We start from the raw sequence: 12,174 nt of genomic DNA, 5'->3' as shown, positions 1-12,174 counted from the left end.
GGGCTTTTGAAAAGCTCTTATTGTTCCTGTTTCTGCAGGATGGTGACCATGGTGATCCAGTTTTCAATCCTCATCGTCCTCCACTCCTGCCTGGTCCTCGTCACCACAGCTGAAGACTACAAGTGTCTGCCTCTGGTTTTACGAAAGGCGTGCTGCTGGATCAACGAGACCTACACCGCACGCAACGTCATCATCTTCGTATCCATCCTCATCAACTTCCTGGCAGCCATGATCAATATAGTGAGTCTAAATTACCTTATGTTTGGTTGCTTCACACTGCATCACCTCACACTGCATCACCTCACACTGCATCACCTCACACTGCATCACCTTATACTGCATCACTTCACACTGCATCACCTCACACTGCATCACTTCACACTGCATCACCTCACACTGCATCACTTCACACTGCATCACCTCACACTGCATCACTTCACACTGCATCACTTCACACTGCATCACCTCACACTGCATCACTTCACACTGCATCACCTCATACTGCATCACCTCACACTGCATCACCTCACACTGCATCACTTCACACTGCATCACTTCACACTGCATCACCTCACACTGCATCACTTCACACTGCATCACCTCATACTGCATCACCTCACACTGCATCACTTCACACTGCATCACCTCATACTGCATCACCTCACACTGCATCACCTCACACTGCATCAGCTCAAACTGCATCACTTCACACTGCATCAGCTCAAACTGCATCACTTCACACTGCATCTCTCACACTGCATCACCTCACACTGCATCACCTCACACTGCATCACCTCACACTGCATCAGCTCAAACTGCATCACTTCACACTGCATCAGCTCAAACTGCATCACTTCACACTGCATCACCTCACACTGCATCACTTCACACTGCATCACCTCACACTGCATCACCTCACACTGCATCACCTCACACTGCATCAGCTCAAACTGCATCACTTCACACTGCATCACTTCACACTGCATCACTTCACACTGCATCAGCTCAAACTGCATCACTTCACACTGCATCACTTCACACTGCATCACCTCACACTGCATCACCTCACACTGCATCAGCTCAAACTGCATCACTTCACACTGCATCTCTTCACACTGCATCACTTCACACTGCATCACTTCACACTGCGTCTCTTCACACTGCGTCTCTTCACACTGCATCACTTCACACTGCATCTCTCACACTGCGTCACTTCACACTGCATCACTTCACACTGCATCTCTCACACTGCATCACTTCACACTGCATCACCTCACACTGCATCACTTCACACTGCATCTCTCACACTGCATCACTTCACACTGCATCACTTCACACTGCATCACTTCACACTGCATCACTTCACACTGCATCTCTCACACTGTGTCACTTCACACTGCGTCTCTTCACACTGCATCACTTCACACTGCGTCTCTTCACACTGCATCACTTCACACTGCATCACTTCACACTGCATCACTTCACACTGCATCACTTCACACTGCATCTCTCACACTGTGTCACTTCACACTGCGTCTCTTCACACTGCATCACTTCACACTGCGTCTCTTCACACTGCATCACTTCACACTGCATCTCTCACACAGTGTCACTTCACACTGAATCACTTCACACTGCGTCACCTCACACTGCACTTCTCACACTGCTTCACTTCACGCTGCACTTCCCAAACTGCATCACTTCACACTGCGTCAACTCACACTGCATCACTATACACTGTGTAACTTCACACTGCGTCACTTCACACTGCATCACTTCACACTGCGTCACTTCACACTGCATCAGCTCAAACTGCATCACCTCATACTGCATCACTTCACATTGCATCACTTCACACTGCATCACCTCACACTGCATCACTTCACACTGAATCACTTCACACTGAATCACTTCACACTGCATCTCTCACACTGCATCACTTCACACTGCGTCACTTCACAATGTGTCACTTAACACTGCGTCACTTCACACTGCATCACCTCACACTGTGTCACCTCACACTGCATCACTTCACACTGCGTCACTTCACACTGCATCACCTCACACTGGGTCACCTCACACTGAATCACTTCACACTGCGTCACTTCACACTGCATCAGCTCACTTCACACTGCTTCACTTCCTCCTGCATCACATTACACTGCACTTCTCACACTGCATCACTTCACACAGTGTCACTACACGCTGCGACACTTCACACTGCATCACTTCCCACTGCGTCATTTCACACTCCTCCACTTCACACTGCAACACTACCCACTGCATCTCTCACACTGCATCACTACACACTGCGTCACTTCACACTGCATCACTTCCCACTGCGTCATTTCACACTCCTCCACTTCACACTGCAACACTACCCACTGCATCTGTCACACTGCATCACTACACACTGCATCCCTTCCCACTGCGTCACCCCACACTGCCTGGCGTCACAGTGGGTGCTCGGTGTGGATCATGAGCTCAGTCTGAGCCTTCTTATTTGTCACGTGCTGCTGATGCATGAAGGCGTGTTGATAAAATGAAAACACACTGAACCTGTGATCGTACACAAACCCTCTGTGTTTGTCTCTCACAGCTGTGGTGCGACTTTGACAAGCCCAGCACGTTCAGGAACCAGACGTTCAACGCGTCGGCCACCATCCCGGACATCTGCTTCTACCCAGAGGTACCAACAAATGATGTTTGAAATTTAGCTCAGGACCATCTGTTGTAGTTTCTTTTTTCAAACTTGCAACAGCAGCAAAATAATGAATTAAAGATATTGGACATCTGCTGGCACCCAGAGGGGGGTGTCGCCTCAGTTAGGGAGGAGTGATGGAGCCGTGAGGGTGTCACAGAGCCCACATCCACAATACACAGCTGGTTGGTGGAGTCATCGAGTGTTTGTACGAACGAGTCACAAACTTCATTCCCTCCAGAAGGTGGTGGGGAGTCAAGGCTGGATTAAAGCCCAGTCAGAGGGAAACAGGTAAACCAGATTTACCCTCCACCCACCCCGCCCTGTTTCTGATGGTGCACTCACACAGTGTAACCCCACCCCCCTCTGTTTCTGACGGTCCACTGACACAGTGTAACCCCACCCCCCTCTGTTTCTGATGGTCCACTGACACAGTGTAACCCCACCCCCCTCTGTTTCTGATGGTCCACTGACACAGTGTAACCCCACCCCTCTCTGTTTCTGACGGTCCACTGACACAGTGTAACCCCACCCCCCTCTGTTTCTGACGGTCCACTGACACAGTGTAACCCCACCCCTCTCTGTTTCTGACGGTGCACTGACACAGTGTAACCCCACCCCTCTCTGTTTCTGACAGTCCACTGACACAGTGTAACCCCACCCCCCTCTGTTTCTGCAGTATTTCGTCTTCACGGGGGTCCTGGCCATGGTGACGTGTGCGGTGTTCCTGCGGCTGAACTCGGTGCTGAAGTTGGCGGTTCTGCTGGTGATGATCGCCATCTACACCCTGCTGACCGAAGCGTTCTACAAATCCCTGTTCGTTCGCTACGACACCGTCCACCACAACACAGAGTGAGTGCTGGTTCCGGGCGTGTTCAGTTAGAAACCAGGACGTGTCTGTGGAAACATTCAGCTGCTCGGTCCAGCTCCAGCTCTCTGTTACAGCTCCCAGAGAAAAGGTTCAGGATGGGAAAACCAAACAGCGCCCCCTATAAACCAGCCCCTCTGGACCCAGAGGTGCCCCAGCAGTGTTGAGTGCTCGCTGCTGATTGGTTAAAAAAATAAACGATGTAGGGACAGTAGTCTTAAAAAAAGAGTGTTGACGGATTCTGGGGTCTAGAAGGAGACTTTGATCTCAGACTAAGGGTCATGGCCTAGACCCAAGTACTGAAGAATGTTCCTCTGGTTCTAGACTCAAGAATGAAACTAGATCAAGTTTGCAAACAGTTTTGATTCTAGACTTCAGAATCTGCTTTTGATCTTTTCAACATCAACTTTTCTCAACTTCAGCTTTTTTGTCCCTTGAAGTGAAATTGGCTTCACAGGCAGCACAGAAAAAAAAAACTCCAGAAAACCAGAAACACACTCAGAGACCACGCTGTAACAGACCAGGACACACAGACTCCTACGGTCTGATTGTTGCTCTAGTTTAAATTTCTAGAATGTGTCTTTGGGAAAAGACCCTGAAAAGCTTCTGGATTCAATAATCCAGGAAGTGACCTTACAGTCCAGAATCCAGCTTCAGTCTTAAACTCTTGAATGTGTCTGATTCTAGAATCTAGAAAGTAGATTGGGTTTCAGTCTCCACAAAGTGGCTTCAGTTCTAGTCTACAGAATCAGGCTTGAATGTTACGTAACCCTAACCCTAACCCCAAAATGTGGTTTTGGTCTTAGACTTTCATTCTGGACCCACTAATGTGGCTTTGACCTTTGACTCTTGCATGTGCCAGGACAGTACTGGAAAGGCTCCAGAATGGGGTTTTGGTTTGCAGTCTAAACGAGGCTTTGGTCTGAAACCCCAGACCCCTACGGGTTTTTGTTCAAGATATCAAAGCATCACTTTGGTCTTAGACTCTGGATTCTTGCTTTTATCTGAGACTCTAGAAGTGGCTCTGCTCTCACACTCGAGAAAGCGGTTTAGATCCTAGGTCTCCTTTTTGTTGCTGTAGTTTAAGGGTCTAAAACAGTGTAATATAATCCAGAAGTAGCTCTGATATTAGATTTATTAATCTGGCTTTAATCTTGGTTCCTGGAGGAAGCTTTGGTCAGAGACTCACGGTTCAGCCACAGTTTAAGACTCTAGAAAGAGCAGAATTGGTGAAGAAGAGGTGGAGAGGTTTAGGGAGCTGAACTGGACATAGTTTTTGGGGTCACCAGACCTCAGCCTGACCCGTCACTCTTTGGGCTCAGCCTGGTTTCTTGAAATGGTTGGTACATTTTTACTGGTCGATCATCCCAGTCCCCCCTGACTGAAGAAAACACAGCCCTTTGTTTATTTCAGCAGATAGAGTCAGGTTTGATTCAGTTTTACGTGGTTTGCTGATCAAAGTTACAGACGAAGGCTTCGTGGGTAAACTGAGTTCACTCTGAACTTCAGGGACATCGTGTTTCTTTGTGTCCAGTTTTAGCTGCATCCTGCTCCAGAAAAGCAGAGCGGAGCCACTTTGACCTTTTTCTGACATAAATGTTGCAAATGTGTGAAAACTCATCTCGCAGGTGTTCTCTTAGCCAGTACCATGACCTTTAAGCCTGGGTTTATAGAAGCATGTAACAGAGAGGGGGAGAAATCATGTCCTCGCAGCAGCAGCAGCAGCAGCAGAGCAGCAGCAGCAGAGCAGCAGCCGCAGCAGCAGCAGCAGCAGCAGCAGCAGCAGCAGCAGCCGCAGCAGCAGCAGCAGCAGCAGCAGCAGCAGCAGCAGCAGCAGCAGCAGCAGCAGCAGCAGCAGCAGCAGCAGCAGCGCAGCAGAGGTATCTGTTGGGGCGCTGAAGGGTGCAGGGGGAGTCACACTCATTTACGGCCTCTGAGACAGTAGGAGGACAGGTCAGGATGAAGAGGCTCAGAGGAAGAGGAGCAGCAGGCCGGTCTGGTTCTTCCTCTGAGGGTCTCACACTCAGCCTCTCCATCTGATGATCCAGGAGTGACCCGCTCCGACAAAGACCTGAGGATCAGCAGGGGTCACGACGGGTTCAGATAGATTATTGTGGTTTATAGGAAAGATCAGAGTAACTCCAGACTTTGATTCTGGACTCAGGACTGAGAGGGAAACTTTAGACTGTAGCTGCTGTGTGTGTTTACCTCGGCTCTCCGTGGGCGGATCCTGACTCGTCTCCTCCAGAGGGATGGAGGAGGTGCTGGTGCTGGTTGGAGGTGAAGCTCGTCTTTGATCTGTGTCTTTCCTCTTTTCATTCCAACAGAAACTTTCTGGGGACCAAAGAGACGTCTTTACTCCTGATGGCCATGTTCCTCCTCGCCGTGTTCTACCACGGCCAACAGGTGAGGTCACAAACCATCTTCATCACAGAGACGCCACGCTCACAGACGCTCAGGGAGGACAGACGTGACACAAACGCACTCCTCTCAGACCGTGAACCAGTGTTTTTATAAAGCAGTGGTGCAGTCTGTCGCTCTCTGTGGAAACCTGTGACGGCTCAGTCAGCGGCTCAGTCAGCGGCTCGGTCAGCAGCGCGGTAGCGGCTCAGTCGGCGGCGCGGCAGCGGTTCAGTCGGCGGCGCAGCAGCGGTCAGACATGGAGGACAGACGAGCTTAATTGAAGGTCTTTTGTAGCTGCGTGAAAGTGGAGAGCGGTCTCGTCTGAAGTCATCTGCTCCCGTATCGATTCCTCTCAAGGTCAGTCGCAGCACTTGTTGCAAAGCAGAGACAATAACAGCTCGCAGCGGGAGGCGTGCAGCTCTCACAGCTCTGTGCGCGGCGGGCAGAGACAGCAGAGAGTAAATCAAAGGGATGGTTAACGGCGAGGTTCAGTGCAGAGCTGGATCTGATCCAGCGCCGTTATCAGACAGAGCTGACGCTTCGATCTGTTTGGACACAGTGATCAGCGGCTGGTGTTCAGGGATCAGGAACGAGCTGCAGAGGAAACATCTTCATTTTTCATTTTCAGGTTTTTGTCTCAGGCCTGAGTGAGAGCAGAACAGACTGGTTAGACTGGTTTAACCCTTTGTGCCCTGGTCTACAGGACTAACCCTGGGTACAGCTGTTTCACAGGAACAATCTGAGCCGGAAGTTTCTAGATTTGATGATAATCCACAAATTTTCTCTCCAGATTCACTGAACAAATTCATTTTCTCTGACGCTGGACGTGTTTCCACTTCCTGCTGTCTTCCCAGGACAAACCTGTGTCGCTGGATCTTTGGTCTGAGACTCCAGAGTTTGACTTCCAGTTTCCAGAACGAGCTCTGATTCTGGACTCAGTGAAGTAACAAGATCAAGTACTGGTTCACATGGCTTTGATTCTAGACATAGAAAGTAAGAGAGTCCAGAATGTAGTTTTAATTCTAGAGTCCAGAATGTGGTTTCGATCTAGAGTCCAGAATGTGGTTTCGATCTAGAGGCCAGAATGTGGTTTTGATCTAGAGTCCAGAATGTGGTTTCGATCTAGAGTCCAGAATGTGGTTTTGATCTAGAGTCCAGAATGTGGTTTTGATCTAGAGTCCAGAATGTGGTTTCGATCTAGAGTCCAGAGTGTGGTTTTAATTCTAGGGTCCAGAATGTGGTTTTTAACTAGAGTCCAGAATGTGGTTTTGATCTACAGTCCAGAATGTGGTTTCGATCTAGAGTCCAGAATGTGGTTTTGGTCTACAGTCCAGAATGTGGTTTCGATCTAGAGTCCAGAATGTGGTTTTGATCTAGAGTCCAGAATGTGGTTTCGATCTAGAGTCCAGAATGTGGTTTTGATCTAGAGTCCAGAATGTGGTTTCGATCTAGAGTCCAGTGTGTGGTTTTAATTCTAGAGTCCAGAATGTGGTTTTAATTCTAGAGTCCAGTGTGTGGTTTTGATCTAGAGTCCAGAATGTGGTTTTGATCTAGAGTCCAGAATGTGGTTTTGATCTAGAGTCCAGAATGTGGTTTTGATCTAGAGTCCAGAATGTGGTCTTGATCTTGAGTCCAGAATGTGGTTTTGATCTAGAGTCTGGGATGTAGAATGAACCTTATTCCCTTGAACACGTCTGTGCTTCTTAACTCCACACTGTGTGTTTTTTATTGTGAACTCTAGAATGAAACTTTGTCCATGAACTCCAGAACGTGGTTTATGGTCTTGAATCTGTAGAATGTGGTCTGGATCTTAGGCTCCTGAAACTGCCCATCAACTAAGATCAACTAAGCTTGAATGTTGGTCTGAATTAAGACGTGTAGCTCTGGGTCTAGACTTCAGAACGGGGCTTTGACCCTTCAATCCATACAGGGCTCCAGCCTTAAACTCTAGACCAAAGCTTTTGTTCAAGAACCAGAGTCTCTCTTTGACCTCTGACTCCAGACTACGGTTTTGTTTCTAGACTCCAGGATGTGGCTTTGATTCTGGAGACTGAAATGTGGCTTCAGGTGTAAACTCTGGAGTATGTCTTGATTCTAGACTCCACACTGTTTGTTTTCTAGACTCCAGAATCAAACTCATTGGATCTTAAACTCCAGTAAGTGGCACTTGGTTTTGAACTGTAGAATGTGGTTTTGGTCTAAGAGTCTTGATCCAGCCCAGGATGAAGTTTGTCTGGAGGTGACTGACCGAGACGTTTGGGCTTTTCCAGAGGGTGTTCAGACTTTGCTGATCTGGAGATGTTGGTGCAGCTGCAGAGACTTTAGGGGAGGACTTCCTGTGCTGTGAGGAGGAGCCTGTTGGAGCAGGGGGACAGAGGAGTCTCTGATCCAGATCTGCCCGTCTCATCTCACGCTCTGATTCAGGACTGGTTCAAATGAAAAAACAACATTCACAGTCTCCTCCTCCTGCACTGTGTCCCAGCTGCTGGTACACGGCTCATCATGTGGGCCTGGGCCGTCTTTGGTCAGAGACACAGAGGAGACGGGCGGATGATTAGAGAGCGGATAGACCAACACGCTCCTCTTTAGCTCAGTGATTCCTCAGCTCAGCGTTCAGACCAGATCGTTCCTCTCCTGAATCTTCTTGTGTTTCCTGTGAACAGCCTGACGAACGTACGGTGGAGTAAACCTTAAAGTTTAAAGTGACTCTGGTAGAAACGCTGTAAAGCAGAAACTCTGACAGGAGCTCTTTGTGACCCACAGCACTTTGCACAGACTGAGTTCAGGCCTGAATCTGCTCCGTGTTTATTATCTTAATTTATTTAAAGAGCCCAAACCGCGGACGTGGCTGCAGCTAACAGGATTATCCAGCGGAGACATGACGGCAGCTCTAATCCTGCTTTATTAGCCTGTTCCTCGGCCCCTCTCTGAGGGTTAACACGCCGCTCTAAATCAAAGCGTGGCCCTGCTCTGCACCCAGAGGTCACGTTGGTTAACTGGTGTTATTTCAGCAAACGCTGCCTCATTATTCTCCAACCAAACCAGCCCTGCAGGATTCCCCTTCTAATTAAAACTCTGAAGATTAAACTGCACTTAGCATTCACTCATGTGATTAAAGGACTAATTGATAGCAGGAAAAATCATAAAACTCATTCCACCAATCACAGAAGAGTCCTCACAGGCTTATCTGCCTGCTCCCTGAAAAGTGATTTTCACTTTCTGTGTTTTTAGTTTTTCTGCAGACTGAGCCCTGACGGCTTCGATCGGCTCTAACGTCTGACTCTGTGTTAGCTGTGTTCACAGGAAACTCATTTCTTCCTCGTTTGTTTCTCTGTGTGACTCCTGACCTGAGCTAACGGCGCTAACAGACGACCAGAAACCTCAGATGATGATCCTGAAACCTCTGAGTCTCCTGATCCTCTCTCTGTGGATGATTGGTTGACTGCTGAGTCTTCAGACGCGTGCGTTTGTTGTGGAGGTCACATGACTCACTTCCTGCTCTCGCCTTGTGTTTTTCCCCTCTCTAGCTGGAGTACACGGCCCGTCTGGACTTCCTGTGGCGCGTCCAGGCCAAAGAGGAGATCAACGAAATGAAGGAGCTGCGAGAACACAACGAGAACATGCTGAGGAACATCCTGCCCAGCCACGTGGCCCGACACTTCCTGGAGAAGGACCGGGACAACGAGGTCTGCACAGAGCTCCGCTCACTGATAAACTCCTTCACTCCTCATGTAGGTGTCAGTCAGTACGGAGAGGAGCCAGAGCTCCACCTCCTGGACCAGACTCTGACACTTTGATGTAGCGACTGTTAAGGAGTGGATAGACTCAGTGATGCCCTCTACTGGCTCTGGAGAGGTTTGTCAAAGCCCACTGATCGTAAAATGAAGACCAGGTGTGAGATAAGATATGACGTCACCTGACGTCTGAAAAACACGAACAAGGGCAAAGAAATGTGGGCACTAACAGCTACGATCCATAGATATGTCAGGAGGAGGCCCAGCTTTAAACCTTTTCTCTTAAAGAGGGGGTGTTCAACTCTGTATCAGCTTCACATGATTCAGCTGCTGTCGCTTTAAGACCCCTGCTCCACAAACCCCCTTCACTCTGATTGGTTCCAGACGACCTTGGTGTTTGAGGCCCTGTCCCTCCATGGTGTCATGAAGCAGTGAGGAGACTGGAGCAGAATCCAGCCTCTGTTACTGAGGGTCTAACTGAGCAGAGTTAGCATTCGGCTAACGTTTACCTCGTGTATCTCAGCAGAACCTGCTCCTGGATCAGCGCCCTGCTCACAAAGACGGAGAGAGCTGCTCTGTAATTGCTTTTCCCACAGCTGTGCAGAGAAAGGGAAGTGGAGGGGCGGTCCATCCAGTCGGGAGCCTTTTTTTGGCTGCACGCTCTCGGTTTGGTTTAATAACACGTTGTCAGTCGGCTGCAGTGATTCGTCTCCATCAGCAGAGCCTCAGCGGCCCCGGCGCCGCTCACAGGCGGCTCTGTGAAGTTCCTCTTTGTGCTCACCTTATCTCTGCTGCCCGTCTCCCTTTGTGCTCCAAATCCCTCTGAACAGAGCTGCTCTGCACGCGTGTCGTCAGTAACACACGACAACAACACGTGAGTCTGATGGATCTGTCTCAACAAGTCTCCACCAGAGACACGACGCGTCTCCAAACTCCACTGACCACAAACCAGAGGAGCTAAACTGGATCTGGGTTATTTTCATGCTTTCTGCTCCTCTCTACTCCTCTCTACTCCTCTCTGCTCCTCTCTGCTCCTCTCTGCTCCTCTCTACTCCTCTCTACTCCTCTCTGCTCCTCTCTGCTCCTCTGGTTTTGAATTTTCCTCCATGTTTCTTGAACTCAAACCCTCCAGTTGAAGCTTCCTGTCGCCTGCTCTCTGTCCCTGATCTGGTTTCCAGCTGCGGTTTCCTTCCAGAAGTTACAGACTGACCCCTTCCTCAAACACAGACACATCAGAGAAACACTCCTGGTTAAACTTATGGAAGAAAGAATGAGTTCCTTCATTTCTGTCTGCTGGTTTTCCTCCTCCACCTCTTTGGTATCGACGGCTCGTAGCGGCGGCGGCGGCTCGTAGCGGCGGCGGCTCGTAGCGGCGGGCAGAGAGCACGGTTATCACTCACCAGAGTCAAACCGCTTCATTGTCCTCGTGGGCTCCTTCTCTATCCAAACCTCTGATCTCCCATCAGCCCTGGAACAAAGAGGCGAGCAGACGATGAATTATGGATGTCATGAGAGGAGAGCTGATATCACTCTGCTCCTAATTAAAACCACACGATTAGAGAAGCATCCATCAGGAAAGGTTGGCTCCTAATCACCCCGTGCATTATTAATCAGGCTGTTTATTGTCCCCTGGTTCTGTTCTGGGAGTACCGGGTCAGTTATGGGCTCTGAAGCCTCTGATGAAGGTCTTTGGACTGAGTCAGGGGACAAACAGCTCGTCTGGTTTTAAAGGGTTAAAGTCAGAGTCAGTCAGAGCAAAACCCTGAACCAGGAGCATCATTCAACAAATCTCTGACTCCACCTGAGGAGGTCAGGAGGTCAGGAGGTCAGGAGGTCAGGAGGTCAGGAGGTCAGGAGGGGCTACCAGCTGAGCTGACACACATGACCCCAAACTGTAAAACATCTTGTTCAAGTATTTCCAGGTTATAAACTAATCTCCCTCGTGGGGCTGCTAGCTGAGCCACTTCCTGTTAGCAGGTGTCTTTCATTAGATTCTGTGAAATCAGTGAAAACACAAAACTTGATGTGAGGTAAGGAAAAAGGGGCTGCAGGCTGAGCTGCATGTACCTTGAGTTGAGTTGGTTTTTCAGGAACAATTCCTCCATGAATGCATGAGCGCTCTTTCTGGAGTTTAAGAGGCTGAGAGCTGAGCTGCTCATACCCCGCTCGTGGTTGCTGAGTTTACTTTTGAGCTGAGGAACGTTTACAAACCAATAAAAACACTTCACCAGGTCTTTGGAAGTCAGGGTTAGGGTAAGGGTCGGCGCGTGTTAGCTTGTGCTGGTGGTAACTCAGCTCTGTGATGATCAGTCAGACCTGGATCTTTAACAGACCGTCCTGTGGGTCAGAAACCTAAAACTCCCCGACCCTCAGACCGACTCACTGTAGGAGGAAAGGCTGAATGATTCTCTGGGCTCTTTAATTTCTCCTCAGCCGTGAACCAGTTAAAACATGGACCTGTTTCATGT

At 49.2% G+C, this 12,174-nt stretch overlaps 1 protein-coding gene across 1 annotated transcript in view; it reads left to right on the top strand.

Annotated features, from left to right (window-relative positions):
* The window catches only part of adcy8 (adenylate cyclase 8 (brain)), a 66,624-nt gene that overhangs the window by 48,591 nt on the left and 5,859 nt on the right, over window positions 1–12,174 (top strand). The window contains exons 9-13 of the mRNA XM_074688175.1: window positions 39–240; window positions 2,600–2,689; window positions 3,381–3,553; window positions 5,897–5,975; window positions 9,500–9,658. Of these exons, the coding sequence (XP_074544276.1) occupies window positions 39–240; window positions 2,600–2,689; window positions 3,381–3,553; window positions 5,897–5,975; window positions 9,500–9,658 (703 nt within the window). The remainder of the gene's footprint in view (window positions 1–38; window positions 241–2,599; window positions 2,690–3,380; window positions 3,554–5,896; window positions 5,976–9,499; window positions 9,659–12,174) is intronic.

Source organism: Halichoeres trimaculatus, unplaced genomic scaffold (genome assembly GCF_033239565.1).
Source record: "Halichoeres trimaculatus isolate MK-OKI-2021-1 unplaced genomic scaffold, fHalTri1.1 fHalTri1_scaffold_15, whole genome shotgun sequence".
Lineage (NCBI taxonomy): Eukaryota > Metazoa > Chordata > Actinopteri > Labriformes > Labridae > Halichoeres > Halichoeres trimaculatus.
Note: the sequence above shows the minus strand (reverse complement) of the source record. Positions and strands in the feature narration are given on the sequence as shown.